General features: G+C 38.1%; 1 protein-coding gene and 1 long non-coding RNA gene across 27 annotated transcripts in view; one reads left to right on the forward strand and one right to left on the reverse strand.

The window, feature by feature from the left end:
• The window catches only part of osbpl5 (oxysterol binding protein-like 5), a 101,008-nt gene that overhangs the window by 69,797 nt on the left and 14,134 nt on the right, over window positions 1–17,077 (forward strand). For all 12 annotated transcript variants that reach the window (XM_069900761.1, XM_069900716.1, XM_069900679.1 and 9 more), the window contains 8 exons: window positions 1,064–1,292; window positions 1,651–1,835; window positions 10,099–10,180; window positions 12,750–12,848; window positions 13,405–13,501; window positions 14,230–14,328; window positions 15,256–15,353; window positions 16,473–16,562. In XM_069900761.1, the coding sequence (XP_069756862.1) occupies window positions 1,064–1,292; window positions 1,651–1,835; window positions 10,099–10,180; window positions 12,750–12,848; window positions 13,405–13,501; window positions 14,230–14,328; window positions 15,256–15,353; window positions 16,473–16,562 (979 nt within the window). The remainder of the gene's footprint in view (window positions 1–1,063; window positions 1,293–1,650; window positions 1,836–10,098; window positions 10,181–12,749; window positions 12,849–13,404; window positions 13,502–14,229; window positions 14,329–15,255; window positions 15,354–16,472; window positions 16,563–17,077) is intronic.
• Window positions 1–17,077, reverse strand: part of LOC138744506 (uncharacterized) — a 79,831-nt gene that overhangs the window by 24,777 nt on the left and 37,977 nt on the right. For all 15 annotated transcript variants that reach the window (XR_011345599.1, XR_011345597.1, XR_011345586.1 and 12 more), the window contains exon 2: window positions 13,385–13,547. This is a non-coding gene — a long non-coding RNA (uncharacterized lncRNA). The remainder of the gene's footprint in view (window positions 1–13,384; window positions 13,548–17,077) is intronic.

Here is a 17,077-nt window from a genome sequence, read left to right on the forward strand (position 1 = left end):
CTCCAAACAGGACCTCACCACTGTCTTACATAACTGCAACATGACCTCCTAACTCTGACTAATGAAGGCCAAAGTGCCTGAAGCTTTTTTGACCACCCTATGACTCAATTTTCAAGGTACAATGTACTTTTCTCCTAGATACCTAAGCTCAACAACACTCCCTAGTCCTCTACCATTCACTTAGCCTGTTTTACCTATGTTAGACCTCCAAAATGCAACACCTCACATTACTCCATATGCAATTCATTCTACCTGCCAAACCAATTAAGATCCTGTACTCCGGTCACTATCAAATTCACTGCCTAAAAGGAATTTGAAGATAAATGCAATGAGAGCCTCTAATGAGTATGTAGGTGAGCATCGAATGTGAGACCAACTGAGTTCCACCAGCATTTTTGTGTGTGGTTTACTTGAGTTGCTAGGTCACTGAAGGCAACAGGCTGATTGCTGGAAGTAGGGATAGGTATAAGTGGGTAATTGATTGTCAGGGTGAGCTCAAGGGCCTATTTCTATGACATTTTTGCTTAATCTTTCAAAGTCTGAGATCAGATCTCTTCAACTTTGCCACATTGTCATGAGGTCAGAAACAGTTCCAATGAAAATTGCAAAAATCTAATCAACTACACTTATGGAAATTTTCATCTTTTCACAAGGTGTTTAATAGTTAATAAAATGTTTCTGATGCAATACAACTCCACTGTTATCTAGTTCCTTTACATGGTTCTACTTTGATCTCTCCTACATAGTATCTGCAGCTCTGACTGTTTGCTTCTCCTCCTGTCCCGAAGATTCAATTCTGGGGACCTTTTCTTCATTTTATGCCTCCCTTTGTGGCTGTCAATACGAATGTTAATATTAGTAAGACATTGAATCTGTTCTGAATTACCACCTTCTGGTGGGTAATTTCGTGGTTGGCATTAAATATGGCCTTGCCATACAAACATCCTTCCTAAATTTGATTTTTCTACTTGCCTTTTTCAACAGCCTTTCTGAAAGTTGATAGTAGAGTTTTTCAATTCTTTTGACCTTTTTTGTTAACATTTTTTCTCATCTTCCACTTTAGTGATGTTGTGTTTCCAGATGTTGATTACTACAAAAGTTCAGATATATACTCCTACAAATTGAATCAAGATAACGATCCTCATCTTGAAGAGTTAGAAAATGCCACCCATGATAAGAGCAGTAGGAGTGATGAAAGTGACACAGACTTATCTGATATCCAGGAAGAATTGGCTATGAAGGACTTATTGGAATCAACTTACTTGGCAGAAAATTCAGAGGAGTTTGGAGAAGTAAGTAAGTCATAGAACAGAGACTTTTGTTTTTCTTAATTTAATAAAAAGTTGCACAGCATTTTTTTCTAAAAACCATTACCATTTTATGGTCATTGAACACCCTTTGGTACCTTTCCCAAACTGCTATTCTCTAGTAACGATTCAGGACATTGATAGGTTGGTCAAATGCAAAAGGCATACTTGACTATATTCTGCCTCTACAACAGTAATACCTTTGTGTGAAATTCCTCCTTGCAAATAAACCCATTTCAGAGGTCTTCTTAAATCTAATATGATGAAGTTTGCCTCATTGGTTTTGAAGAAATATGCCATATGTTACTGATGGTAATTTAATATTTTTCATTTTGATCTGCAGGTTGGTGAAACCACTCAGACTGAAACAGTGACCGAGGAAAACAAGAGTCTAATGTGGACAGTTTTGAAGCAGCTGCGACCTGGAATGGACCTATCTCGAGTGGTGCTACCCACTTTTATCCTCGAGCCACGATCATTCCTTGATAAATTGTCTGACTACTACTACCACTCTGACCTCCTCTCTCAGTAAGTCACGTTCTATTTCCTATATGCAACCCTCATCTAATCCAGTACCAACATCAATGAACTTGGTTGTTCTGTCGTGGAAAGAGTGGAGAGCACAAAGTTTGTTGGCCTGTGTATAAGGCACGACCTGTCCTGGAATTGCAACACCCCCTCATTAGTCAAAAAGTTGCAGCAGCTCATACACTTCCTCGGGAGATTAAAAAGGCCAAGGTTACTGATCCCCATTTTGACAACCTTTTATAGGAGCACAGTTGATGATATCCTGTCTGGCTGTGTCATTGTGCAGTCTGGTAGCTACAAAGCATTAGACTGGAAGTCTATACAGAGGATCATTAAAGCAGCCAAGAGGATCAATCAGGTCTTACTTTCCTCTGTAGGCAACATTCACTGGGAGCATTGCCTAAATAGGGCTCAAGGAATTTTAGAACACCTCTTCCATCCAGCATGCAGTATCTTCAACCCACTACCATCAAAAAGGTACAGGAGCATCAAATTCAGGACTGCTGGATGGAGAAAACCTTCTTCCCACAGGCTGTGATACTGATAAACAGTATCCTGTTTACTATGACATTCATCCCAAATATTTATATATGTTTATTTTGATTATTTATGTAATCTTTATGTACTGCATATTGTTTGTGCATGCACCATATTCTGGAGAGACACTGCCTCGTTAGGTTGTACAATAGGATGATATTGATTGGATGAACTTGAACGAGTTCATAAATGGACATAGGTAGAAAGGAAGAAGATAAAAGCTGGGAAGTGAGAGAGGAGAAGGTAGTTCTGTAAATGGAGAGGGAAGAGAAGAGCTGGGAAACTAGAAGAAAGAAGGCAGGAATATGGAAAGAGACTTGGGGAAGAGGGGTAATGGAAGCTGGAGAAGTCAGTTAATGCCATCTGGTTGGAGGGTGCCCAAACAGAATATTAGATGGTGTTCCTCCAAATGGTGGGTATCTTCAGTTTGGCAGTGCATGAGACTTTGGATAGATATGTAGGTGTAAGAATGGTGTGTGGAATGAAATGGTTGGCTATTGGGTGGTCCCTGTTAGTGTTAGGATATTCAACAGAACAATCTCCCAGTCTGTGCCCAGTCTCTCGGAGATAAAGGAGGCCACACAAGAGTACCAGATGCAGTAGATGACCCCTGCAGATTCGTAAGAAATTTTGGTTCACTTGGAAGGACTGTTTGTGGCCCAAAATGGTGGTAAGGGTGGAGATGTGGGAGTAAGTGTGGCATTTCTTATGGTCACAGGAATTGAGTGGTGGGCATTGAAGAGTGGATATGGGAGTCCTTGGAGAGAGCTGTCACTGCGGAAAGCAGAGGGGGAAGGGAAGATGGGTCTGGTGGTGGGATCATATTGTAGGTGGCAGAAATTGTGGAGGATATGTTGGATTTGGAGGCTGGTGGTAGGTGAGGACATGGGAAATCCTGTCCTTGTGGCATCTTGGGGTGGAGGAAGCCAGGGCTGATATGCAGCAAATAGAGGTGATGCAGGTAGAAGCTGAGTTGATGGCAGTAGAGGGGAAAACCATATTATTTTTTTTGAAGGAGGACGACATCTCAGATGTTTTGAAAAATTCATAAGATGACGTGTGTCCACGAATTTTTTTAAAATTATTTTTATTGAAGTAAAATAGCAATATTTTTATAAACAGATCCACATAAGGAAAAAAAGCGAACAAACCCTGGTATGGTAGAAATTTCTCCCACGTTCATAAATGAAAAATAGCAAAAATAAAATTCGATCAAGTAAGGTACAAGGTCCTAATCTACATTAATAAGGTATATATTACTACATTAAGTAGATAGTAGTACAGGAGGACAGATTCATTCTAATTTTAGTAGCTGAGGTGTAATGATGGTAATAAGGCTAAAAAATAGCCTCATTTTTTCATGCTGCTGGTTTAATTCTCGCTATACAAGATATTTTCAGGTGTACTATAGGATGTTAACTTGTTTAACCATTGCCTCTGTGAAGGAAGAAATTCAGCTTTCCAGTTTTGCGGGATATGCTTTTTCCCCCACTGTGGCCACAAGTATTTTTTTTATTGTGAATCTCCCAAAATCCAGACCCTGTAGTGTCAAATGAAATTTCAATTTTTATATTCTCTGAGGTTATACTAACAATCTATTTCCAAAAGGCTTCTAGATAAGAACAATTCCAAAGCATATGAATTAAATCTCTGTCACAAGTTTTACATCTCTGACAATTGGGAGAGGGGTTTGGTATATTTTATGCAGTCTATGTGGAGTGTGGGAGGTCCTATTAAAGAGATTAAACTGTATTTGTCTGTTTAGTTGGAATTAATGCAGTTTGAGACACTTGAAGAATGTTACACCAATCAGCATCATGGTAATTGCATTCAAGATCTGATTCCCATTTATATTAAATTTCACTCTTAGTATCGATTGGCAAGCTACTGTTTAAAATAATATAAATAGATGACGTCAGACCCTTTGTAATGTATAGGGCTTCACTAAGCAAGTGCTTTTCAAATGGGGATTTTGTTGGAATTTGAGGATAGTCTGTATAATTGTTAAGGACCCAGTGTCTTATCTGAAAATATTTGAATAAGTTATGATTTGGTAGATTGAATTTACTAGACAATTGTTGAAAATTGGAAAAGTTATCTTAGCTATATAAATCTCAACTCTTTTTATACCACTATTAACCCAATTTTTAAAAATTCCATCTGCAATCAGGTAGGGGATATTGGGGTTATTCCACAGAGGAGTTTTCTGAAATAATGAGGTATTTTATACCAATAACTGCGTGAGCTTCTTGCCATATTGCAAAAGAATTTAGAATTATAGGGTTCTTAGTAATATTTAAGAATGTTTTCTTAGATGTTAAAAAAGTAAGAACTTTTAAGGGAACCCTCTTTAGTTGATGTTGTTTAATAGGAAGCCATTTAGCCTCATTGTCCTCAGAGAACAACCAACACCACATTGGACAGAACTGAGCTACAAAGTAGTAAAATTTAAAATTAGGAAGATTTAATCCTTCCTTGGTGTAAGGGGCCTGAGGGTTGAGAGTTTGACTCTTAAGGACTTTACCTTTCCATAAGAAGCTAGACATTGATTTGTTTAATTCGTTAAATAGACTTTTGTGAATTTGAAATGGGACAAATTGGAATAAATATAGACATTTGGGGAGTATATTCATTTTAATTACATTTACTCTTCCAATTGAAGATAATAGCAGTCACCTCCATTTCTGTAGATCTAATTTAACCCGATTCAGTAATTTGATGTAATTATCTTTAAGGATTTTGTACGGAGATCTCCTAATTTCTATGCCTAAATATTTAAATCCATTTGGGCACCCTTGCAAGGGTTTGACAAGGTTCGTGATGCTATTATCATGTATATTAAAAGGCATGACTTCACTTTTTAAAAGGTTTAATTTATATCCAGGAGCAGCAACATATTGTTGGAAACATTGTAGGTGGAAGGGTAATAATTTTGTTGGATCAGCCAGGAAAACTAAAAGGTCGTTGGCGTAAAAGGGGTAGTTTGGGTTCATTTGACTTAAATTTAATGCTGGTGATGGTGGGAATAGAATGAATAGCAATGGCCAACGGCTCAATAGCTATTGAGAACAGAGCGGAGCACTTGGACAACCTTGGTGGATGCCTCTGGATAGCAGGAAGGCACCTGACAGGATTCCATTAGTTAGAATTTGAGCTTTGGGATCAGCAAAAAATATTTGAATGTATTGAATAAATCTCTCTGAAATTCATCGCTTTAAGAGTTTGCAAAAGGAAACTAGGCTCAATCCTGAAGTACGCCTTTTCCGCATTCATTGACATTATCAACATAGGATAATTTTTAATATGAGCTGCTTCCATTATGTGAAAATGTCTCCATACATTGTCAGATCCATATCGGTTTCTGATAAAGCCTGACTGATCAGCATTAATAATTTTATGGATATTATCATCTATTCTTAAAGCAATTAATTTTGATAAAATTTTGTAATCTGAATTCAAAAGATCAAAGGGCCAATAAGAAGTATATTTTTGACCGTCCTTCTCGGGTTTTGGCAGTAATGTTATTGTAACCAATTCCAGAGAACTACGTAGAGTTTTATTAGTCAGTGCTTCCTTAAACCTATTTGTTAAAGGGGTTAAAAGCTTATCTGAAAAGGCTTTAAAGTTTTCAATTGAAAAGCCATCTAATTTCCCTCTAATCAGGATAGAATTATTAGTATGTTTATGAATTGTGGATATGTCTTATAATTTCTGTCTTTTTTTAATAATTTACTTTTATTTACACTTAAAACTGCACAATTGCTTTTTGTACTTATGTTTTTTGCTTTAAAATCAAACTAATAAAAATACTTTAAAAGAAAAGACATCTTGCCCCAGGGCTTTATTGTTCTGTTGAGACTTCAGAGTGCCAAGAACCTCTTCTTCAGATATCTCAACGTCAAGTCAATCCCTGTTCTTAGGATCTAACTTAAGCAGATTTAATTAGTTCAAGAAATGTGTTGCTCTGGTGTTTTCTATATCATGATCTGACTTATATAGTATTTCATAAAACTTTTTAAATTCTTGATTTATGTCCTGTGAATTAATGAGGGATCTTCCATCTGTAACAATAGATTGGATAAATCTATCAGTCTCTTAGTTTTTTATTTGCCAGGCTAATAATTTACTAGTTTTGTTTCTGAATTTGTAATATTGATAATTAGTCCTGGCCATATCTGCTTGTACGTAAATTATTATATTGGATCCATTTTAAAGCCAATGTATTAGTACTTTTCTTTTAGTTAAAGTATGTTCACGTTCAAGATTTCTAATCTCTTCCTCGACAGATACAAGAGTTTTCCTTTTTTCTCTTATGAAAGGACATCCTCTCATTTATGCTTTTAAAGTCTCCCATATGTTACCACAGGAAGAAGAATTTGAATTGGTTTCCATAAATGTGGCTGTTCATAAATCTGAGAAATTCAGGACCATTAGCATATTTATTTTAAATCTCCAACTGTAAGATGATGATTGTGTAATATTCATCCTCTAAGACATCTTTATTGGATTATGGTCAGAAAGTGTAGCCAGTAGACAGGAGCATTCAGTAACCCTGGATACCATCCTTTGGGATGTTAAAAACATGTCAATTCTAGAATAGGAGCCATGGACATTTGAAAAGAAAGAAAAGACTTTTACTTTTGGATTAAGCTGATGCCAACCATTACATAGCCCCAAAACCCTGATCCAGGATCAATGCTGCCCTTGAATTATTAAAAGATCATAGTGTGGATCGATTCGTTGCTGAATCTAGGACCAAATTGAAGTCACCACCATCCAGAAAGTGTTCCAAATCTGTTGTAAGTTTTAATACCAAATCATTTTAAAAAAAAATCAGGATCGCCATGGTTGGAGCCATATAATCAGTGTGACCCTGACCCTGTTCTTATTCAGTTCACAATTAACTAAAATAAGTCTCCTGTTTTGTCTTTTTCAGTTGATATTAGTTTAAACCTTGTATTTTTATTAAGTATAGCTACTCCCCTTGCTTTTGTGGTAAATGAAAAATAGTAAACATCCAACCCAATTCCTTTTTAACTTTGTTCTGTGTCAGAGATGAGTCTCTTGAATAAACACTATATCAGTGGAATATCCCTTTAAATATATAAAGAATTTTTTTTCCTCTTAATTGGAGTATTAATGCCCCTTATAAATTCAAGATTATTTTAAATTGACTAATTGTACCTTATAGGAAAATATAGATACCTCAGATCATATGGAGCAAAAACTATAAAAGTGAGAGAAATTAAAAAACAGAACCATACCATATAACTGTGTGAGACCCACCTGTTAATGGTCCTTAAACTAAACAGGGTGTAGGCTACTCTCTCTAAAAATGTAATAAGCATTAAACCTCATTAAAATAAGAATTCTGTGTTAACAGATACTTAACGAGTATAATCAAAGCCTAGGAGCATGTACATAAAACCTGGTAAAGCAACATGAGTAGAACATGTAAATGCTTAGTAAAAGATACTTCACAAACCAAAAATATCTTAAACCACTAGTGTGAGACAAAGTGAGGAATCAAAAACTGAGATGTATTTTCATAATAGCCAGGTGGGAAAGAATCCATGTTGTGAAACTTACTCGTGCCCTCATATCAGCATCACAGCAGTCCATCCAATGATCACTTAAGTAAATGTCACCCAATGTATAGAGTGCATAAGCGTCAAAATGATCCATATGTTGTGCATGGAGCAAGAAGACTATCAGTCATTATTGTTGATAGATTTCAAAAACCACTTGGTGACTCCCTTATGCATAACCCAAAGTTTAGCTGGACAGTGCAGGGAATAGTCAATGTCCCTCTCCCGTAGGCTCTTCTTGACCTCCTTGAAGGTGTCCTTAAGGTGTTGCAATCTCAGGCTACAGTCAGGAAATATGTAAATTCCATTATTTTCATAGTGAATCTAACCTTTTTACCTGGCCAAGTGCATAATCTTGTTCTTAAAGTTGATTATAGGCCTTGATCTCTGTGAGTCATCACCATGGCTGGAGAGTTTTTACAAGTGGTGGGCTCACTCGCAGGTGATGGGAGCAGGAATGTTTTCAATGCCAAAGATTTCTGATAGGATTTGTTCCAAAATTCCAGCTGTATTACGACCTTCCACTTTCTCAGGGAGATTAAGTATCCGAATATTGTTCCGCCTGCTCCTGTTTTCCAAGTTGTCTACCTTGTTTTTTCAACAACTGCACCTCTTTCTCGAATTTCTCAATATGCTTGGTGACTTCTATCATGTTGTCTTTATTAGCCATTGTAGGCCCCTCCATTTTCTTAACTTGGTCAGCAAGTGTTAATAATGCAGAATCTATCTTAATCCACAAGGACTAGAGGTCAGTTGTTTTAATGTCGATTCGTGTTGATATTTCTACCTTGCTTTTCCAAATGGCTGTCATGACTGTCTCGAGTGAAAACTTTCCCCCTTTTCCAGAGCCAGTCACCATCTTTTCAAAATACGAAGGTCTGGTTATTTCTTCAGTAAACAATTAAAATGTCTTTCTTGTTTCTAAGATTATAGCATGACATGCGCTAACTAGTAGCATATGAATTTTGTTTTGAAAATTTTAGGAATGCAGATTTAACAATAATATAACAAAATAAAAGATAACTATTGAGAGTCTCTAGGGAGCTCACATTTACATATCTTGTTGCTCCCTCAGGTGACCCCATCGTGTCTAAGAATATTAATGCATTCTGCTTGGGCTCAGCAGTCGAAAACTATAGGCAACCAGACTGGAATCTGTATAGTTTTGACATGGAAAAACATGCCAGCTGATAGTCAGAGAACATTACAGTACAGGCCTTTCACCCTCTCTCCTTTACTAGATTCCAAAGTTGGCAGCTCCATGACTAAATATGGTGGGTGGGAGGGGTTGATCCTTTCATCAAAGTCAGGGGATTATGATTTTTGGCTTTGATGGAAAAATTGGGAACTAGCACTTGAGGAGTGGGGCAAGTAGGATTAAAGCAAGGATATCAGTATTCATGTCAGAAAGATGTGATTAGCAACTTGCAGAATTCAATTCAGGGGAAAGAAATCAGGGAAAATTGAAATTGATGGGGCAGAAAAGATGGGTTGAGGGAGCTGCTATGGGAGTTGACATTGTCAACTGACAGAATCAATATTGAGAGCTGAATGTGGAAACAGAAATATGATTAGGAACTAGCAATTTCAGTACAGTTGGGAAGAAAACATGGTTTATTAGAATGAATGCAGGGGATTGGAACTGAGGACCACTAAAGTATATGGAGGGATGGGGAGTGGAGGTGTTTGGAACAGGGACCAGAGAATCAACAGAGGTATTTGGATCAGGCATTAGCAAAACAAAAATAGGAAGGTTGGGGGAAGATTCTTGACCTTTTGCATGGTTTCCAACAAGAATCAATTTTTACCCATATCTAAAAAGGAAAGAATCATCTTTACACCAAATGTTAGACTGCTAGCTCATTCAATGGATGTTCTACTTCATTCGTGAAGAAAATCAAGGATGCAAATTCAACTGACTTTTTTTAAAGTGTTAGAATATTTGGAAATTAATTGCCAGTGTTAATGATAAATGGCAAAATCTTTCTGAACCTTGGTTTAAAACATGAAAAATGTATTTGAACTGTTTGAGATTAGGGAAGATATCTGGGATGGACAGAAGATGAAATAACATGTAAAAATCTTAAATATATACCTGCAGTTGGAACTTTGATATTTCCTGTTTATTTTTCTACCAGAGCTGCCCTGGAAGACGATGCTTACACTCGCATGAAACAGGTGGTGCAATGGTACCTTTCTGGCTTTTACAAAAAACCAAAGGTAAGGCTGGTGACATGGGTAGTACCAGGAGAGAAAGACTAGAGGGGCAGGGGGTTATATGGCCAGTGAATAGGAGTCCAATGTCATAAGGGTTTGGAGATACTGGCCATGGAAATTCAGAGGATCCATGATCACGGCTGCAGATGATTCCTTTGAATACACAATTTACAGCTGGAGCTACACCCAATTTTGCTACATTCGCTTATGGGAGCTCTGTGATATTCATACAAAATCTATGAAAGATTTTAAAAAACAAAAAGGCTGAATGAATGACAGGATATACATAACAAATATTTTGACTTGGAATTTGAGTAAATAAAGCCAAAGATAATAAAACCATGGTTGAGTTCTTGGGTTTAAGTTAAGAAGCAGTGTTGTTTCAAAAGATGGAAGTAAATGACCTTGTTGAGGTAATCCCAGTAATAGTTAAATGATTAAACCAGTTGTGATGCAGTTTGGCAATGTGAAAAAGTAGAAAAATTTTGAGAAGATATTAAGTATTTTATTGGAACGAGTTATGAAGATGCAAGTTTTGAAAGACCCCAAAATATTTTTTTAGGAGATATTTTTGATTTGAAGTTAGATATTTATCAGAAGTTTTTAAATGTAGCAATAGCAGTAGCAAAGAAATGTATAGCTGTAATGTGGAAATTAGATAATAATGTGGGGTTGAATGAATGGCAAATGGAATTACTAAATTGCATACCATTAGAGAAAATAACATATAATTTATTGAATAAACCAAAAAAATTGAAAATATTTGGAAACCTTATGGATTTCATTGCTATGACTTCATCTACAGCAGGGGTGTCAAACTCAAATTCACGGAGGGCCAAAATTAAAAACTTGGACTAAGTCGAGGGCCGAACTAAATATTCATTGAAAATTTTCAACAACATCTGCATGTTTTCTCTTCTTTCAACATATGTAATGTTAAACTTTTTCTTATTAAAATAAATGTTTAATAATAGTTTGGGATAAACTCTTTCATTGTCATTGGCCCATTTCCTTTAGCGTCTGAAACCGTGCACATGACGAGTCGATGAGGGATGATTAAAGCAATGGTCTTCAAACTTTTTCTTTCCACCCACAGACCACTTTAAGCAATCCCTTACTAATCACAGAGCACCAATGGCACAGGGACACGAGTGGAAAGAAAAAGGTTGAGAACTGTTGTATTGTGGTAACTCCACATCTGATTAGGTTAATTGTTAGGCAAGTGGTCAGAGAAGGACCCCCACCCCCCCACCCCAAGAAAGGCTTAAATCACAGGAACAAAATAAGCTTCCGTCTCACTGCTCCCAATCTTACACACAGTCCTGATGTGGAATGTGGGGTCACAGCTCCACGTTCACCCGAGTTCAGGTGCTGTCTGTGTGGAGTTTGTACGCTCTCCCCTTGTCTTGGACCAACAGGTCGGTCGCCTGACAAAGGCACCCGAACTCCCCGTTGAAACGCCGGCATCCGGGGCGGTGGAGGAATTGGCTGAGAAGAACGCGTTGCTCCCTCCCCCTCCCATGGTTAGAGAGGGATTAAACTGCGATCTCACGGCGCCAGGCTCGTCTCCAACAAAAGGAGAGGGAGGCAGGGTCTGCCGCGCACGGAGCGAGGGGGAAGGCATCGCCAACGAGACGTTCGGTCCGGCGTCACCGCTGAAGCGCAGACCCAGCGAGGATGGTCCCCAACTCCAGCCGCGTCTGTGTGTTCGGGAGCCGGGCGGGCTGAGTGTGGCGCTCCAATCCCCGGGATTCGGGACTCTGAGATCCCTCCACACCTCCGGCATCTTCATTTTCACCTTCAGTGTGCATGCGCTATACTAGCGCGGCGGCCAGCGGGCCAACTCTAATATATATATTTAATATGATCTTGCGGGCCAAATATAATTATATCGCGGGCCAAATTTGGCCCGTGTGCCAGAGTTTGACATGTGTGATCTACAGCATCTACCACTCTCGCTCCAAATCAATTAATTCAAGGTTCAAGATCATTATGTAAATTTAAAATATAACTAGGCCTTCTTTTCTTCCATTTTTCATACTTTTTGGGGAGGGAAGGGGGAGAAAATATGTATTCTTTTTGCATCAGTTTTTATTATTTTGTCTGGATAAATACTGTACTTGTATTGATGCAAATGAAAAATAAAATTTACAAAAAACCAGTTGTGCACCTAGTATGCTCAAATTTATTATTTTACAACCCATCCCAGTACATTAGCTATTGTTCATTGCTGTAACACATCAGTATAATAAATCGAGCATTTTCTTGACAGTCAGTCTGATTTATACCTATACATGAATGTGCATATCATAGAACAAACAGATTTTAAGAAAAATCTGTCCACTTAATGCCCTTTTGAGATGTTTCATTCCAAATTATCAAAGCCTCTCTCCTCTGAACTTGGCCAATGAGAGAAATTAAGTATCAGGATTCAAATTCTGTTTCTTGTGGCCAATGCATCACCTTCAGTCCTGAGTCTGGCTGAGAAATTAACCCAGATTGAATGCTTTTTTGAGTACAAGTCTCATAGACAAAGACAGATGGTTTCATTTCTTTCCTTCCTTTTTATCAGGGTCTAAAGAAACCATATAATCCAATCTTGGGAGAGACCTTTCGTTGCTACTGGTATCATCCTAAAACTGACAGCCGTACCTTCTACATCGCAGAGCAGGTAACCTTGCTTCAACTTGGCATATGCTACATCCATCTCCTTGAAATGTCCATAAAGACAAGAGGAATGATATTGATCCCCAACCTAGTTTTGGATACTCATAAATATTTGCATATTCTTTCATCATATTAATCAATTTCTGGGATAAAAATATCAGATCATTTGAATCACTAATGTCTTCTCCAAAAGGGGTGCTCAATGTTGGGACACCAAGAGAAAGTTCAGGGATAATTTGTTCAAAACTGATCATGGATAGGTGTCTTTAATAAAGGTGGATGGAGATGATGACAAGTAGATTGTAGGTCACAATATCTGAATTGGTTTCAAACATGCATAGTTGAAGATGAGGCAAGGAAAAAAAGAGACTGACACAAATATATGCAAAGAAGAATAAAAATACCTAGATTACTATTGGTAGATGCGAGAGATACTCATGCAGCTTGGTTTAAGATAAGGAGCGCTAGCTCAAGCCAACTATATGAGAGTCCCTTGCATTAAGGAAGGTTTTCTAACTGGTCATGGAGTTCCAGACTTACTGTGTCCTGCTCTTTCATAGGTATCCCATCATCCTCCGGTTTCAGCCTTTTACATCAGTAACAGGAAGGACAATTTCTGCATCACTGGTTCTATCCTGGCTCGCTCCAAGTTTTATGGTAAATTCATTGGCATCCACAGACTTCAAACAAAATATTCCAATTTCTAATGAGAGAAAAAAGAAAGAAGATTTGAGGAAAGGGAAGGTTGGCAGGCAATAGGGGTGTTGACTATATTAGTGGTTAATCAGCATGCAGCAAACAGTTTAAATTACAGGATATTTTAAGTTGAACACTTTAAACTCTAAACTTTGCTTGATAAAAACGAGTAGTTCAACATGGTAGATCAGAAATGGCATGTTATTGCTGCTCAAGTTCTCAAATCCTTAGTTCTGGTGAGAAATCATGGAATTATCTCTTCACTGAAAATATCTTCAAGTTATTAAATGGCTCTATTTCAGCATCAAATGGAAATCACAAAGAACCAGGAAAAGATACATTTGTGGTAGAGTTTATGAACTTGTATCTAAATGTGTTGGCCAGTTTTACTTCATTGGCTGTTAATCACGTCGGAGATAACTCAAATATTTATCTGCCTCTGACCATTAAGACATCTGAAATGTAATCCTCCATTCCCCACCACTAACGTGCCTCCAATCTGAAAGTTTTAAATATATTGAAAGCTTGGATACATTGCAGCAGAGAAGATGCCAAATTATGAAAATTCTTGACAAAATGCAAGAATGCATTCTGCAGCATGGTACACTGTTTCACTGCAGTATAAATTCAGTTTAGATCATTCATGTTTAGAAGGGACTTTCTGATATCTTTTTATTTCTCACCTGCAGGGAACTCACTTTCTGCTATTTTGGATGGGAACGCACAACTCCGGTTTCTCAATAGAAATGAAGATTATGTCATCACCATGCCATATGCACACTGTAAAGGTATGGCTGAATATTTTTTTTTTGCCTCTAATTTGGAAATCCTTTTGTGTCACTTGGAAAAGTGACCATAAGCGTCCTTCCATTGCAGTCTTTTGAATGTTCTGGACACTATTCCTAGTTTAACCATTCTTCTTGAAAGCTTCCTGCATGAAGAAATGTATCCTAACATCTTTATTGCTTCCTTTCTGATGCACAGACTAAGATAAACCAAAACTACTGCTGGTAGCCACCCTTCCCCACACTTTTTGCACCACTGTTGACAGTTTCTTTAACTCCTAGATGCAGATATTTTTGCCTTTATCCTAGCCCTCAATTACTTCCATAATATCTTCCTCTTAAACTACCAGCTGGTGTCTTCTGCTTTTATTTTTAGTCACTTAAAGAGTGGTCCAAGGTATATTGTTGAAGGAGCATATAGAAATAAAACTGCTGTTTATGACCATTCTGAATGTTTTTCTCCATATGCATTTCAGGGGAAGCTGGTTAAGTAATATGGGAAAAGTATAATTTTTTATTCTTGTCTCTAGAAGAGCAAAATCATAAATACTAGTTGGAGTATGTGGCTTGTTTATATGTGTCTGATTTAGTACTTTTCGAACCACAGTCATTGTATTACTCATTCTTTCAATGATGTTGGTTAGTTTGCAAAACCTGACTGCATTTGTAAACCCTGTGCGCATTTTTCATCCTTGGAGAAAGGTTAATTTTTTTAAAGCCATTAATCTCACTGCATATTTATTTTAAACAATTACTGCATTTGTGTCATTGTGGTATGTAAAGTTGTTAAGCTCTATTTTCCATTTCCTGTGCAAAGAACAAGCTGTTAAGAACATTTGGTGAAGTTAACACTGTTTTCTTTCAGCATCATGGTACAGAAAAAAAATTGAGCTCATTTTGAAAATGCCAATTTTAGTCACTTTTTTCCAGGTCTCTTGTATGGAACACCAACCCTGGAAATGGGAGGGAAAATAACCATTCAGTGTGAAGCCACACATTACCAGGCAGAGCTTGAATTCAAGCTGAAGGTAAAAGGAGATATTGCCAAATGTTCCTGTACAATTATATTAGGGAGAATTTATAAATTGAAATGTATGTATGTGACTAAAATAATAATTTGCAAGCAGTGGAGTACCATATATACTCATGTAATAGTCGACCCTCTTTCTTTGGCCCAGAAATTGCGTGTTTTCCGAATAACATGTAAAAATCAACCCCCCCACCCTTGTTTTTTGTTCCAACTGCCCACCCACCAGAGCTCCATATACCCTGACCATCCACCCATCCGAGATCCCAATGCCTGGATCATGGATCCTCGCCCCAGCTGCACATCCACGGGAGCTCACATCATCCTGGCCACAAGCTTTCTCCATCCCAACCACCCCCCCACTGGAGCTTCTGATGCCTCAATCACGAACCCTCACTCTTGCCGCCTGCCCACCGGAGCTTCTGATGTCCCAGCCACAGACTCCATCTTAGGCGCTGGCCGCCTGCTCATCTGAGGTCTTGAGGCCCCAGCCAAAGGCTCTCTCCTAGACCCCAAAAACCCACCCATCTGAGTTCCCAACGCCATGACCGCCTGCCCACCACATCTTCCAATGTTCCAGCCACAGACTCTCTCCTGGAAAGAGTCCCTGGCCACTCACTCATCCAAACTCCTGATGCCACCAATGTGGACTTACAATCCAGTCCCGGCCATCCGAGGTCCCAACACCTTGAATGATGCAGGTACATTCCACAGTCAAAAGCAGGATCCATGTGAAAGTTAACCCACCACTCTGCACACATTTCCCCCCCCCCCCACAATATGACCCAAAAAACTCAACAATAAAATTATACTTACAGAAGATATACTGTATATTTTTATTTTGTTGAACAAATTTGTTTCTTGTTTTCGAGTATGCTGGATTGTCATTTAATTGATTCGATTAAATGAAAATGGGTGATTTGTGCACATGTCATCACTCTAACACTTGCACAATGTTTGCACTTATTTACCCATGTCCCAAAATGTAAACAGTGGCCAAACTTACTAGGCTTTCTTGTAATCCTGAACTTGTCACATGTTGGCTTTTGATTCATTCTGACACATCAAGCTTCACAGAATTGCATAATTCCAATCATAATTATTTCATGTTTGTTCGTAGCCTTTTCTAGGAGGCAATGACAGTGTAAACCAGATCACAGGGAAGATATCACTGGGTGAGGAAATAAAGGCCACACTTCAAGGACACTGGGTAAGTTCCTGCACCAACTCTGAATTAATTATCTGCTTTGAATTCCCCCATCTATTGCCTGAGTCTTGTTTTATTTTTATGGGAGCCAACCATTAATAGGACCTTCTGAATGGGCATTTATTCCATTGTGAAACTAGATAGCTAGTGTGAACAGAGTATTTAATTGTGGAAGCATCGTAGGTGAGAACAACACTGTCTTCAATCTTCATCCATAGTGCTGGTAAATAGGATTAGTATAGATGTATATTGTGGGTCAAAGGACTTGTTTCTGTGCTGTCAGGGTCCTACATATTTTTGAACCCTGGCCACTGAATTGGCTTGTGGTATGCTCATTGGTAGTTCTGAAGAGGTAAGCTAGTTCAGAACATAAACTCGGGGTCTTTGTCATTCTAGCTTATTACCACAACTGTCTCTTTATCAAAGGATCATTACAAGGGTCACAATTCTTGGCTTCTGCTTACAGAAAGTCTCTAGCTATAGAGCAAGCCCCTTATATATCTGCATTTATATATTTC

This window comes from Narcine bancroftii, chromosome 1 (genome assembly GCF_036971445.1).
Source record: "Narcine bancroftii isolate sNarBan1 chromosome 1, sNarBan1.hap1, whole genome shotgun sequence".
In the NCBI taxonomy this organism is placed as follows: domain Eukaryota; kingdom Metazoa; phylum Chordata; class Chondrichthyes; order Torpediniformes; family Narcinidae; genus Narcine; species Narcine bancroftii.